This window comes from Danio rerio, chromosome 24 (assembly GCF_049306965.1).
Source record: "Danio rerio strain Tuebingen ecotype United States chromosome 24, GRCz12tu, whole genome shotgun sequence".
Classification (NCBI taxonomy): domain Eukaryota; kingdom Metazoa; phylum Chordata; class Actinopteri; order Cypriniformes; family Danionidae; genus Danio; species Danio rerio.
Window position 1 is genome coordinate 41,841,447 of NC_133199.1, and position 15,885 is coordinate 41,857,331.

At 36.5% G+C, this 15,885-nt stretch overlaps 3 protein-coding genes and 1 gene segment (V, D, J or C); 3 read left to right on the forward strand and 1 right to left on the reverse strand.

The window, feature by feature from the left end:
- Positions 1-8,623, forward strand: part of si:ch211-234p6.5 — a 50,177-nt gene extending 41,554 nt beyond the window's left edge. For 2 of the 6 annotated variants that reach the window (XM_073941123.1, XM_073941122.1), the window contains exons 17-19: positions 744-862; positions 1,122-1,213; positions 4,505-7,876. In XM_073941123.1, coding sequence (XP_073797224.1) covers positions 744-862; positions 1,122-1,213; positions 4,505-5,337 — 1,044 coding nt within the window. In that variant the 3' untranslated portion in view covers positions 5,338-7,876. Of the gene's footprint in view, positions 1-743; positions 863-1,121; positions 1,214-4,504 lie in introns of all 6 variants that reach the window. The other 4 variants (XM_021470403.3, XM_073941125.1, XM_005162889.6 and 1 more) reach the window with 3 other exon arrangements.
- mybpc2b (myosin binding protein Cb) overlaps positions 1-15,885 on the forward strand; it is a 218,292-nt gene that overhangs the window by 67,893 nt on the left and 134,514 nt on the right. The gene's annotated exons all lie outside the window — the stretch shown is intronic.
- On the reverse strand, positions 10,373-13,409 carry igic1s1 (immunoglobulin light iota constant 1, s1). The gene is made up of 3 exons (XM_073941271.1): positions 13,382-13,409; positions 13,245-13,343; positions 10,373-10,902 (listed from the first exon to the last, which is right to left on the reverse strand). The coding sequence occupies exons 1-3, from the start codon at positions 13,407-13,409 to the stop codon at positions 10,562-10,564; spliced, it is 468 nt and encodes a 155-aa protein (XP_073797372.1). The 3' UTR covers positions 10,373-10,561.
- LOC570594 (immunoglobulin variable region) lies at positions 13,924-14,522 on the forward strand. The segment is given in 2 exon segments: positions 13,924-14,025; positions 14,115-14,522. Coding segments are annotated over 2 exon segments (405 nt in total).

Consider the following 15,885-nt stretch of genomic DNA (forward strand, 5'->3'; position numbering starts at 1 on the left):
TGCTGTGTTATTGCACAGTTATATGGGTGTTTGACACAAATTCATAAAGCACTGCTGTTTTAAACTGTAACTCTCATTGCAAAAATCTAACTAAAATCTCAAGAGACTGCTTCATGATGATTATTACAATCTGTTTTTAAATGAACCCTTTGAGTTAGTGATTCAGCGCTAAAAACAGTACAATACAAGCATAAATACAGTCACTTTCTTCTTTTTTCAAAAAAATCAAATGTTTGAAGAATCCTTTGAATTAATGATTCAATAGCTCATTAGGACGGGGATTTGCTGCCACCTACAAGTGCTTTTAGTGTCAGATTTAAACATTTAAGACACTAGCACAAAAACACACCCCACAAAATTATGTTTAATTTAAATTGCTGGGAAAAAAAAAAAATCCAAAATCACACCTCTGTGCTCTAATGTTGAGCAATGCTTGATGTTGAATAAGCTATAATTGGAAAAGTTGCATGTAATGTATTTAGACCACTTTAAAAGGTGATTATATCATTATTTAGATTTGTATGCACTCCCAGATTCTACATTTTCTAATAGTTTTACCTCTTCCAAATATTGTTCTATCATAACGTCCCATACATCAATGGAAAGCATATTCGTTGAGCTTTCAAACAATGTATACATCTCAATTTCAGAAAATGTACACTTATGACATAGTCTAAACTGTAAAGTGTGATCACTATACATAAGCTTGATTATGTGCATGTGTGCATGAATGCATGTTACAGCCTGAACCTGAAGACTTGAGTCTCACAAACTCTGAGTCTGACTGCGACGCCGCTACCTTGACCTCTCAGAAACAGCAAACGACACCCAGATATACTGACAGAAGAGACAGAAGTATGAGGTATGGACATTTACACAAGCAGTTCAATTCGATTTGAAGTTCTTTGGTAAATGTATAGCTTCACATGTCAATATGCGTGGTTTCAAATGTCTTAATTTCTCATTGTGCATGTATTATGCTTAGGGTTTACATTACTAACTATTTTAGCTTATGAAACCGATTTTAATTGAGTTTGGCTTATGCTCCAGTTTTATTGGTCATTGGTTGTTTTCTTTTAAAAATATTCATGTCTGTCTCTTTGTCCCTGTTAATTTTTCAGTGCAGCCAGAGAGCACTTCATAGACGACATTCATCCCTTGAAACTCATTACAGCCACTGAGAAAGAGGCAGATATCCACAAGTACACTCCAGGTACAGTGTAAAAGTCATGACAACTTACGTTTCAATTTCCAGTTGAAATGACTCGTGAAGTTTTATCTAAATTTAAATAGTTTTATCTTGATTAATGTATTTTCGTTATCTTTGGAGGCCAAAATCGAACTTTAAATAGGATTTCGATTAATTGCACAGTCCTACATCACGTGCAAACTGTACATGCATAGCAGATCATTTCATGTTCATGTAATATAACACACTGCCAGGTCACACGTGAGCCTTAATTTATTTTTGCCAAACTAATAATTAGAGTATACTTTGAAAGGCGACGCATTTTACTTTACATGCACATTAAAGTACGGATAAAAACTTAAGTATAGTGCATTAGGCGTAGTTTACTTAATGCAGTTTTATAGAAGTCAACATTGGAAGTGGCTCAAAAGTCTATTTCAAAATTGTCCCAAGACTAATCTCGGTGTTCAATAGTTTTCATCTGTAAAAATGCTGGGTTCCACACAATCGAAAGAATTGTCAAAAAATAAAAAATAAATAAATAAAGAATTGAGTTTCAGCTCATTTTAAGCAAGTAGTTTGAACAAACAGCAAATGTAATTTTTTACAATAGTGATTAGTGTCGTCACTTGACTATAATTCAATACCAATAGGTACTGTAATTTTAAAAATGTCCATTTCTATAGAACAAAATCAATGCCAAAAGTATTGAATTAAAAAGCTCGTTAAAGAGCACAAACTGAAAAAATAATACTCTGAATTAACAAGCTAGATCAAATAAAGAATTGCCAGATTTAACCTTAAATCATACCTGAACACTCTGTCTAACAGTTACAAGTTTTGTGTGACGCTCTATTACAATCTCTCTGGTTTTGAAACTAATATCTTTGTTCTTAACTGTCCTTAATCCTGGCAATTATCTATTTTGTATTATTATATTATTTTCTCTCCTGTTTCTCTTACGTTTATATTCTTTAGCAGTCAATTTAATACTTCACGTCTATGGAAAAAAGGGTTAATAAAGATAGAGAATGTGTAACATCATATTCATCAAAAGACGGTTTATGTGCATGTTACTCCACTGCTCCGAGCAGGGCACGAGCCGGCGATACTGGCATGGGAGAAAAATGCTCTGAGGAGGCTAAAGATTGCAGAACAAAGTCTGTCACTGGATCAGAGGAGTGAGGTTTATGCGATCACCAGCTGGCTTCCGTTACTTAAGAGGAAATACAGATGACCAAAACATAATTTACCTATTTTATTCATACTCATTTGACTATTTATAATGTCCAAGGCATTGATATTAATATTATATACTTTTGTGCCTTTATTAGCTTTTTCCTCACCTATTTACTGGGTTAAAAATCTTAAATTATTCCCCACCTGCTGGTGAAAGCTAGAGCTGCTGGCGATCTTTAATCTGCAATCTATTGCTTTTCCTGCAGTTCCCAGATGTAATGTCACATTTTAACAGTCCAATTGAGCCACTAATTCATGAAGTTCTGAATTTAAAGGGTTTTCAATATTTTGTAAGTGAAACCTGTAAATTGAATATGAATAATTTAATTTACAAGTATGAAAACGTGTTAGAAATATTTTCTTTCAAGTCATTGTACATTCTTTTACAGGAAAAAAATTGTTTTATTTGTTTTACATGTATTGGTTTTGTTTTATTTTACATTAAAACGTAATAACAAAATAAGATTGTTAATTTGTTTTTACATTTTTTAAATTAAAAAAACACTACAAAAAGTACTGATAAGAGAACCGTTAAAGTACCAAACCGATTAGTGGTATCGATAAAAGTATTAATAGCGTTAAGGGTACTTTCACATTAGCACTTTTGGTCCGCACCCGGGTTCGTTTGACGTCATAGTATGGTACATTTACCTAGTGTGAACGTGTCTTCTAAACTTGGGTGCGCACCCGTGAACCGTACCCAAGTCCGCCTGAAAGAGGTGGTCTGGGGTACAGTTCATGCGAACTCTGGTACGGTTCACTTCTGATGTGAATGCAATCGTACCAAATCACGGAAGTGATCCACCAACTGTACAACAAACTATCATTTTTATAACGTTCGTTCGTGTTTGTGTGTGTGTGTGTGTGTGTGACATTTCGTACCTTGGTGACACACGCAGGACTGAGCCAGGGCAAACACAGTGATACACAGGCATCTGTCTGCTTGTTTCCTCCTAAAACAGCTTCAGCAGACACTGTGTGATGTTCTGAATGTTTATAACATTTTTGTGGCAGATGGATGTGAGTCGCTTTCTGTATGCAGAAGGACTGCGATGTGCGGAAGTCTTTCCATTTCGGCGCTTGCTTTCGTGACCGTCATCTAGCAACAGTGTAAACAAAACAGCCGCTCGATGACGCAAGCGCACTGGGGTTCAGAAGGAAAAAGTAGAGGTGTGAACCTATACTGGTCTCACAGTTCGGTTCGGTTACGATTATCATGCCTTCGATTCGGTTCAATTCGATATCTCGGTGCATCGACGATGCTTTCCATATACAGTATTATATTTTAGGGGGGAGGCATGCTGTCTGTATAAACACACAGACACACAGCACCACACTGTCTCTCATTCAAACACATACACAAACATAGACAGCAACAAACACACACACACACACACACATTCACACAAACACACACACACACACACACACACTTAAGCCCTCGCAACAGGGAGAGCTCGAGCTGAGCGGAGCAGAAAAAAAAAAAAAGAAGCACTTTTCCGATGGTCCCTTACTGAGAGCTTCTCTCAGCGCGGGCTTTCCCGGCTAAACACATATTGCGAGGGCTTAAACGGAACAGTGCTCGTAATGTCGAGTGAAAAAAAAGAAAGACAGCTGTGAAACATAACCAGCTTTGTCTTCTTGTGGGAAACACACTTTAGATCTTTTTAGGGTAAGAGTTTTTTGAGTTATTGCCGTCTATAACTGAATGTGTGTCAGGAATATCGAAAACAAAACCAACTGAACTCCTGGATATACAGCGCCCTTAGCATTTGCCTATGGTGCCTATGCCACGGGCCGGCCCAGAGATTATTACTGAATCGATACCGAGTTGTCCGTGTCTACATCGCGGTGCAACGAAGAAACAATTAATTTTGACACCCCCAGAAAAAAGACAGTATGAACACAAAAAAACCGAGAAGGTGGCAAGGGAAGACAATCGAACTTGGGTACGGTCGAGGCAAATGAACCAAGTGTGAAAGCACCCTGAAACCTTAACAATACACATCCCTAGTGACAACACTGATAGTGATGGCTTTAGTATATAATTCTGTCAAGCTTTTCTTGTTTTTCCAGATTTGACTGTTGGACACAACGGCTTCAGCGGTGAGAGACGCAAATATAAAAAGCACAGCAAAGACCCAATAATGCCTAAGTGTGAGGATACAACAGAATCAAAAACCAAACCATCACAGCAATCATCGTGCAACGACATCATCGTCATAGAGAGCCACTCCATCAATCACATCTCAACTCTTACTGTGTTTAAAGGACATCCGGGAAGCACACAAACACACAAACCTCACAAAAAGAGCAGTTCTGACCGAAAAAAGCTTGCAGTGTCTACTAATGAGTGTTTTCTGTCAAATAACAGAAGATGCGAGTTAGTGCCGGTGTATGTGCACGACCCAAAACCTCAAGCATCCATCCCTCCGGTGGAAAATCAACAAGCAGAGGAGGGAACCAATCAAACGCTTGATAAGCCAGTGGGAGGAGACATTGAGCAGAGTCACAAAACAGCACTGGACAAGCCTCATATTTTGCAGGCTAATGAAATAAAGGACGTTCAGCCAATCACACAGTCTGACAATCAACAGACCGACCAATCCAAGCCAGAGCTGTGCATTTATGAGGAAATTCAATTCAGCCCTCCGAGCTCAGGAGATGCTGACGGGAATCAGAAAATTCAAACTAACGGAGATGAAAAAAGGCGATCAAACCACACCGTAAATGAGTGTGGATCATCTCACGCCGAAGTGAAAGAGTACAGCACAAATGAGAAAAGCCAAACAGGAAGTGATGTCAGTGAGAAAGGGAAGGAGAAGATATCAGTCATGAAAAGCGCAGTGATAAATCATCATGTTCAGGATTGTAGGCCACGGATAACTGTGGTCAGCACAAGCTTGTAGACGACAGAGAGACTGCGGGAAGTTTGAGGAAAAAAAAGAGACGATAATGAAAACAAAAGAAGAGAGTACAAAGTAAAATATATATATTTTAATTAATATTTTCTTTATTTTGTGACTCACAACCCAGCAAGCATGTTTTGTGTTTAAAAGATGTCTAATGCTGTGTTCACACCTGACACGGAACACGCGGATAAATCTCACTATTCGCGTAAATTTCGCGTCAAATTTACTTCAAAACAGACGTGGATTCGCGTTATGGGCAGGGCTTCTGTCTGCCCGGTGACTCTTGCTTCATTGCTAAATGGCTAACATGGATTTTATTAAGAAAATAGCAGTGTTTATGTGCTTTATGAAGACTGAAAAACAGCGTGGATACGTTTAGGGTCGTGTCTGAGCCCACTACATCCTTTCAGAGGTGCATCCAGCTCTGTGAGCTCATAAACTCTTCCAGAAATTGAACCTCAATGACGGAGAGCAAGCCACAAGAGCAATCTCCTGATTGGTTAATGCGGCGCGAATGTCAGCTGAAGTTCAGATTTTCGAACTCGAGTGATTCATGTGAAACGCGCGTTAAGCACGTCAAACGCGCGTTAAGCACGTCAAACACGCAAAACGCTCAATTTGCACGCGCCATTCGTGCAATCGCGTCATTTGTGCCGTGCCATTCGCGCGTATCGTGCCACAGGATGTTTATTCGCGCGCTTGCATTGACTTAACATGTAAATCACTTGCGCTTGACGCGCGTTCCGCATCTGGTGTGAACGCAGCATAACAGACGTCTATAATAGACGTCTAAATGAAGGCATATTTGCTGAAACATATTTGGTCTGACAGTGAAAATCTAATAGACATATAAGCCCACATGTAGTTGGTCTTTAACCCCCACTACACCCCTGACTTACCCTTTAAAGGTTCACGAAACCCTCGAGTTCTTTTTTTGAGATTTAAACAGATGTGTGTGTGTTGAGCATCAGTTATGTGAATGTTAGCACCTGTCAGCTTTAATTGTGGGAAAAACTGGATAATTTTGAGCTTTTGTTTGCTAATTTCATCTTCCGGGTTTAAAATGATTTTTGGGGCGGATCAAAATCGGCGACGTAGCGCAGAACTGCAAGTGCAAAGGTTTCTCATTATTATTCATAGAGGAGTTTTCTTATCCTATTAGAAGGGCCGGCTTCTTAATTATTCATGACTGTACCTGGTTTCCGAAGGCAAGTCAGACCTGCCAGTGCCAAGCTGTGAGATCCTACATTGATGGGTAAAACCGCGTCCACGGACCCACAGCAAACAGCATTTAGCCGTTCATGAAGGGTCGTATGTGTTTGTTTCCATGATCCACAGGGTTTGTTGCATGTTTTTCCTTCCGATGCTGTCAGGACCGATACAGCAAAGCTGTGTGTGTGCAGCAAGCCTTTGTGTTGGGAGAGCAGTACGGGAGTTAGAGAATGGCGCACAATGTCTTTAATCAGGAGTTCATTCACATTTAAACACATCGCTGTGCTGCTGTGTTCGCCTAAATCCTCTAGATTACCAGCAGGGCTAATGGTTAAAATAGACAAGGCAAGAGACCTGCTGCACTCAGTCTGCATTCAGACCCGGGGATTGAGGGAGACGTCCTCATTTATAGTGTTTATGTGAACACGATTATCTTTATAATGATGTAATTGTGGTTGTGTGTATATGAAATTTCGAATAACAAATGCAGCAGGGCATTAAATTGCTGTTTATTTGCTTGCATTTTAACTTGGTAAACTATAAAATCATGCAACTGACAACAGCGGTTCGCTCTCCTCCTTTTCCCCTGCTCTGCTGGCCACGCCCACTCCTGCCCTTTGCTCGCGGAGCTCCACGCCCTTTATGATGCATTTTTTGAAAAACTTCGGAGGTAGACCTGAACCAAAAGTGCGGGGCGTCATCACCCTTTAAAAAGAGCCTGTTCATTTAAGGCATCATATATTAGAATACAGATGTCCTGCAAAATATTAGACGCATGGTTAAAAAATAGGTGACTTTATTCCAGAAAAATGTATTTATTATAGTCAGCCTCCACTTTCACATAAATAAATCAGTCAAAACTCAGCCTGTGCACATAGTATCTCGTCAAATTGCACGGAGCTAGTAAATCTGAGGTAAATGAAATTAACCAAAACAACATAGTCTAACTTAAGTGTATCCTGTTTGATTAGGAATGAATTATTAATTACGTGATTAGGGATAGAAAAAGAACAAACATATAGTTTAGCTGAGATCAAGTCACAAAGGTGCTTATTAAATACTGTGGTCATTTTTGTCCTTTTGCAATTTTGAGAAGAATGCAAGCACGCTAAATTTACAGACAATCTTTAAATGCACACAAACTCTTAATAAAATACAAAAATAAATAAAACCTACATCAGTGCCACGCATTAATCAGTATTAGTTTTAGATTTGTGTGACCAGTGATAGTCTAATATAGTAAATGTATTTTATTAGCTAATAACTTTTGTTGTGGCAAACAGGGCCTTTTCCTGGAGCAAATTTTAATAAACACTTACATTTAAAGACTAAATTTGAGTCTTTAAATTGTCCATGTGCACTTCCTTTAGGAACATAATATTGTGGGAATTTTTAGTCCCAGAAAAAAAAATTTTTAATTTTCGGCTTGACAAAAGATTGATATCTATTAAACTTTGTTGTTAATTGCAGTGTTTTGTGATGCAGTTTTTGTTGTTATTTTAATAAATGATCTCATGTTTTGATTGCTTTATTTTATTGAGGTAAGCTTGGTTTTATATTCACACATTCTGACTTTCTCCTTATTAATATAATTTTAGAGAAGTTTAGTTAATTACACACAGTGAAATCATATTAGTAGCCGATGACTATCAAAGTACATCGTATTGCACAGTCAAATAGTGCTAATGTTGATCAGAAGTTATGTTTACATGTGAATATTCAAAGTACCATGGTAAGCAATGTGGGGAGCGAATGTGCAAATATAAACCAACTTTACCTCAATATTCACTTTATATATGTAATGGTAAACCAGCACTAAGCTGACAGGTATATCTTAAACTGTGTTTGCAATATTTGTGATACATAATTTGCATTGGAAATCTTATGTTTGGGTAGAAACAGGTGACCAAACTGTATATCTGTCATCATTTAACGTTACTCACCATATTGTTGCTCCAAAACGAAATGTCCTGCTTTCTCTGTGAATATGTTTAGCAGAACAGAGCCCTTGTTTATGTATGTCATGCTCCAAAACTAAATAAAGTATGTTTGCGCGCTGGTCAAATCTTCAGACACCATGTGTGAGCCTAAACATACGATAGTAAATATATTCAATTCGACTCTTCTATTATAGGAGTTCAAATGACTCATGACTGTTTGGTTCATTTTGGTGATTCAAATCTTTTCAATCTGGTTACGGAAACAATTCATTCGTATGTGTTTTTCTTGATATGACTCTTTCTACAGTTTACAGTTACATGGCTGTGGTAGTAGTGATTTACAATAGTAGGCCTAGCCTAGTAACGTTAGTTCAGTTGGTTTATAAATGATTGGCTATATTTGGCTTCATTCAGGTTCAGAATCAAACAAACAACCAACTCGTCAATGAAGGGGGGCGTGTTCGTTTAGTTGCTCCAACCAATGAGATTGTCTTTTACAACTCACACTCAAATGCTATTGGTTCGCTCTATGGTCAGTCTTTGTTGTTGGCATGAAAAACACAAGACGACCGTTTCCAGATATTTACATATGTCTATAGAGCATTTCAAGCTAACTATTTTTATGTGTAAAAAGGTTTGACTTAAAATGTAGTAAAATCAAGTAAACAACTTTTTAAGTAGTCTTTTCCCATAAATAAATGAAATATATATATATATATATATATATATATATATATATATATATATATATATATATATATATAGTCAGTTGGCATTTCTTTGTGAATTTTGCATGTTGTCCCTAGGTTCGCGTGGGTTTCCCCCACAGTCCAAAGAAGACATGAGGTAAAGGTGAATTGGGTAAGCTAAAATTGTGCTGGGTGCCAGCTGGAAGGGCATCCGCTGCATAAAAAAAAGCTGGATAAGATGGTGGTTCATCCTGCTGTGGTGACCCCTGATTAATAAAGAGACTAAGCCGAAAAGAAAATTATTGAATGAATGAATATTCCCAATAATAGTTTTATACCCTTCAGAATGGTAGATTTATATGTTTTGCTAATTATACAGGATATATATATATATATATATATATATATATATATATATAGAGATAGATAGATAGATAGATAGATAGATAGATAGATAGATAGATAGATAGATAGATAGATAGATAGATAGATAGATAGATAGATAGATAGATAGATAGATAGATAGATAGATAGATAGATAGATATTTGTGTTTACGTGTCATAGTCATTATTGTTTACATGTTGACCTATTTTTTTTAATTTGACAAACCTTTTGAAGGGGGCTTGTTTGTTTAATTGTTTCAACTAAGACGCAAGACAAACATTTAAAATAAACATACGTATAAACTTAATATGTATAAACTTAAAATGAGAGAAAAGGATTTTAAACAACTTTTTAAAGTGGTTGTTTTTCCTATATAAATATATATATGTATGTATATATATATATATATATATATATATATATATATATATATATATATATATATATATATATATATATATATAGTGTTTCAGACCATTTAAGGGAAGATTTTTTTATATAGGCTACTTATATATTTGTGTGTGTGTGTGTGTGTGTGTGTGTGTGTGTGTGTGCCTACTTTAGCTTTTTTCAAGTAATTTTTTCAAATATTTATGGCACATGACAAACCTTTTACAGAATGAGTAAGTGAAACCGAGAGTTAAACTCAAATTTGCATTAGTGATTGAGTTCCTCTGAGAATGAAGCAGATGCTGGTTCCTCCTGAATCTGCAGGTGTTTTCATGCTCCACTGACTGAAGATTATTTATACAGTATGAGCTAAAACCCTGATCTAATAAAAGACACGAAACCAAACTGACAAAAAAGACAGACTGTTACAGCTTTATTTATTGACTGAATTACAATAAAACGATGACAGAATAATAAACTGCACACATTTAATCTGGTGTGAAAGACAGAAAGCAGAGCAGAGCACACAGAGAGACTGAAAGACAGCCAGTGTGTGTGCTGAATGCAGTAAATGTGAGTAGCAGGAGTGTGTGTGTGCTGCAGATCTACTCTGAACACTGCTGTCTTCTCACAGTGTCTCCTGCAGTGAGCGCAGGCTGGCCGCTCCGTGTGGCCTCACAGCTCACTGAGACGCTCTCCATCCACTGCTGCTCAGTGAGAGTCAGGCTGCTGCTCCAGCTGTACAGACCGTCCTTCTCCAGGAGCCCAGCACTGCTGCTCTCCTGACCCCCGCTGCTGCTGCTCCCGTCAGGCTTGAGGACCTTCCAGACCAGCCTCCAGTCTGACGGGAAGCCCTTGTTGGCCACACACAGCAGTGTAGCCGTCCGCTTGGAGGAGATCTCTGCACTGGAGGGCGGCAGGACGCTCACTTGAGGAGGAGAGACGGCTGAGGAGAGAAGAGCAGACAAACACAGCCGTGACCAGGAGACACTCACACACTCATTACTCACTCAAAACAAGCATTACTCACTGAACAATGATTGATAACAGGTTCAGAATAAAGTTCACTCTGTATATTAATATATATTAAATTTAAAATCAATATTATTATGGCTAAAAACACTGAACAGAGCTCAGTAAAGTGTCACATTCAGTCTAAACATGCTGCAAAAAATGCTTTTCTTATTTACATTTTTGTCTTGTTTCTAGTGCAAATATCTACAAATTCTTAAATTAAGAAGCATTTTCTTGACAAGCTGAACATATTGTTTTGTTTTAAGAAATAATAACCCAAAATGAAGTGAGTTTTTCCTTAAATCAAGCTTAATAATCTGCCAATGGGGTAAGCTAAATATTCTTGTTTTTCCTTTTGACATAAGATTATTTAGCTTGATTTAAGGAAAAACTCACTTCATTTTGGCTTATTATTTTTTAAAACAAGACAATATGTTTTGCTTGTCTAGAAAATTATTCTTGATTTAAGAATTTGTAGATATCTGGACTAGAAACAATAAAAATAATCTAAGTAAGAAAAGCATTTTTTAAAGTGCAGACATTAAGAGCATCTTCAGCGTCTTCAAAACACTCAACAGTCACTGGATAAAGTTTTACTCCATTTACACAATCATATTCATAATTACTGTGAGAAGGGAACATGTTCAGAATAAATATGCTGATTAATAAACAAAATAAAGTAAAAAAAAACAAAAAACAATTTGGTTTTAAATAACAACAAAACCTCAGTCCAGAATAACTTTCAGAAACACACGTGTGAATTTAACATCTTTAAAATTTTCAGTGTTCGCAATATCCAGTTTGACTAAACAAAAAACTCTCAAAGTACATTTGTTGACTGAATAAAGACAGAGCACATTGAGTATTTTCAGGATATTTTCAGAAACACAACTCATGCAGAGTCTGATCAGCAAAGCACTGAGAGTTACACTGAAGAGACGATCATGATTCTGTGTCATTTTCAGGATCATCTTCACTGTAACTCACTTTGCTTAAAAACATCTGTCAGATACAATTATAAACACTTATCCACTATCATTTTACACTTCATATCTACAAGTAATAAACTTTATCTCATGAAGTTTCTGACCAAGACAGTTCATTAAGTCCTTTAAACAAAAGTAAGCAATAACACATTGAATTGTGCTTTTGAAACCAACAACAAAATCTAAATTACAAGTTTGCTTTAACTTTTGAAGTAGAGTAGTGTCAAAATAGCAGCCTATAATTATGTCATTTACAGTTTTTACAGACACATTTCTCAAAACTTACTGTAGGTCACTTTAGCAAAACTCTTCACACAATTCTCCTAATCGACTTTCAGCTCTGCAAAGCAGTTCCTTTCACATTCAAGATGCACCACAACTACCAAAACACTTTATTCAGGCCTCAAATAAACTCATACTTCAAGAACACTAGCAAAGGTTGACAGCCGACAAACACACTTTGTCATCCACAAAACACTGAGATAAAAAGACACTAACATTAGCATTACAGTGTTTTCTTGTGTAAAACAAGCACACATCTCTGTTTATAACTGCAATATATGTTACTGGTATGAACATGATGCAGAATTCCTCAATATTTTATTTTGTTTATTTATTTATTTATTTACACTAAGTAATTCCAAAATACATGAATTTGTCTACACATATCCACTGACACAGAGACAATAGTAATGCTAATCTGGCTGGTTAAACTGCACTTTTAGATGTTTCAATAAAATATTGCTGTTGAATTCTGCTGTCTTATTCAGTTTTGCATTGTGTTGTTGTTTTGAACAGAAGTTTAACAGTTTTGAAAACAGTATGTAACACAGATTATTGGCAGTTGTTGTGTCTGAGTGAGAAAAGAATTGATGAAATTTGAGAGATGTAGTCTTTAATGCATTTGGTGCCAAAACAATGAGAACTGATCCTCAGTTTAGCCCACAGAGACTTCTGTTGTTTGCAAATGTGACCTAAATATTGAGAAATGTTTTTAGCGTCTGTAAAAACACTGTAATGTACTTTCAACCATTTATTAACTAAATAAAACTAATAAAATTAGCAATAAAAGATTTTTAATTAATTTGAAAAGAAAGATCCTGGAAGAATGAAAATCATCTGTACGGTGTCGACTGACACACACTCACTGTCTACTAACTGCACTAAAATAATATAAAACTATATGATCAGGTGTAAATACGCATTAATGCTATACATTTCTAGAAGTTATTTAAAAGTCAGCTGTTTTATTATTAAAAGTAATATGAAGATCTGAAGCTTTACTTACTGCCAACATCCAGTTTGGTGCCGCTGCCGAAAGTCCACCACAGTGATACAAACTGATAGAGCGGCTGAACAAAAACCTCTGAACGCTTCACTGACTGAACTGAGGCTCACAACACACACATCTTTACACACACACACGTTCACACAGCACATTAATCTTCTTCATTTCATGCTTAATTTATTGCTCGTTATTAAAACATGCATCACTAATATATCAAAGAGGGAGAATATATGTAATGATGTTGAACTGAAGTCCAAACCCAAACTCAGTTCATTCAGAAACGACCCGTGATGAACATCCACACACTCCTGATATTAAAAAACCTCTAAGGTAATATGATTTTAAACATTAATAGTTTAATACATTACATTTATTAATGTTGATATTGCTGATTTCTGCCCCAACTGTGTTACCATGTTTAGTATACAGTAAAGTGTGTTACCATGTTCAGTATACAGTAATATGTTACTGTGTTTGGTGTACAGTAACCATTGACACTTTGATTTAGTGGAGCTCAGAGATATTACAACAGTTCAGAAGCAGCTTATTAGCAAAGCTGCAGCACAAAACCACAACCAACGCAACTGCTGACCTGATGTAGATGAGTGTGTGTGTGTGTGTGTGTGTGTGTGTGTGTGTGTGTGTGTTTGCATGCATATTGAGTGCTGTGAGTGTTTATAGTGCTGTGAGTTGAACACTTCATCACTGACACACACAACAATCTTCATCATCATGACCTTCATCATCATCTTCATCGGGACTCTCACAGTGTTTGCTCGAGGTTTGTCCAGCGCTGCTTTCATATTCATTCATTTCTTCAAGTGGATTGTGGATATATTTAGAGCTGATTTTCTTCTTGTTGTGTTTCAGAGTGTGGAGGACAGATCAGCGTCACTCAGAGTCCCTCAATGACAGCAGAACCAGACAAACCTGTCACCATCACCTGCAGAACCAGTAGAGATGTGCAGAGATGGAGTGATGGAGATGAAGGTTTAGCCTGGTATTTGCAGAAACCTGGAGAAGCTCCTAAACTCCTGATTCGTTATGTGAAAAAGCTTCTGTCAGGAACTGCATCTAGATTCAGTGGCAGTGGATCTAACAGTGATTTCACTCTGAGCATCAGTGGAGTCCAGACTGAAGATGCTGGACATTATTACTGTCAGAGTTTACACTGCAGAACAGATTCGAACAATAACTGTGTGGGTGATGTTGTGTTCACACAGTGATGAAAAGTGGAACAAAAACCTCCGTCAGTCAGTCAGTGTCACAGAGACTGAACTGATCCTGGAGCAACTCAAACACTGAACACAAATTAAACACTGAACTCAATCTGACTTTAATATACAGTTTTAACTTCATCTGCATTTTTTAACAGATAATTTTAAAATATAAAAAAATATTTATTAAAATAAAAAAATTCAATTAAGTAATTGTTTACAATATTTGTTATCATCTTTACTGAATATTATTTAATAATTCATATTTTTAATCATGTTTATAAAGTGCATGATGATGTATTTTTTCTAATTATAGTGTAAAGACCAAAAAGAAGTTGCTTGAATTGTTTAATCATCGTCACAAATCATCTGTTAAGATCATCTAATTTAGCTTTAATTACTGAGGCTAAAACCCCACTGATGATGATGATGACAGATGTATTGTATATTGTCTGTCTTCAGCATCACTGAGTCTGTTCAGTCTGACGGTGAATCGATTGACAGTGTTCCTCAAGAGCTGCTGATAATCAAATAAACACACGACGCCTCAAACAGCACTGCAGTCTCCAGCAGACCAGAGTAAAACATTCAGAAAGCTGCAGCTCATGACACGTCCACTACTGCTGGAGTAAAACACCATTACTGTGTGGAAACTCCTGCTGTTTCTAAATGAATAAATAAATGTTGTTTTATTGGAATCTTTTGTCATTAGGAGTATCAGGAAATTGTTGTTTTTCATTTGTATTTGAGACTTTGAGGAAACTGAATTCATTTAATAATGTAAATATTTTAATCCTTCATGTCACAAGAAACAATCTAAAGTTTATCATTTGTTTACCTTGGAAACTTTTGAGAAGCACTTAAATATTTCCATGAATGCATTTACAAAATACTAAATCAGTTCATAAATCATAATCACCATAAATCTCATACATCAAATAATTCTGAAAATAGTAAAAATCTTTGAAGAGGGAATTGAATCAGATCCATCTATTATTTATCTAAATCTATCTACAATTAATAGTTTAAGAAACTGTGTGAGTCTTATAAAATGTTCAGATGATCTTGAAAAGAGTCTGATGAGCTGCTGAGCAGAAGTGAAAGTGAATCTGTTCCAGTTCAGAGCGTTAAACCAATCAAACAGTGTTCAGAGTCTCTGCAGCTCAGAATAGAGCAGATCAAACCACATTTACTGCTCTCAACTATTACAAACATCACAACCATCGACACACTGAATATATCTCTGAATATATCTGTGAATATATCTCTCTCTGAATATATAATCACTCCATTACACTGATTTAGTGGAGCTCAGAGATATTACAACAGTTCAGAATCAGCTTATTAGTAAAGCTGCTGAACAAAACCACAACCAACGCATCTGCTGTCCTGATGTAGATGATCGTGTGTGTGTGTGTGTGTGT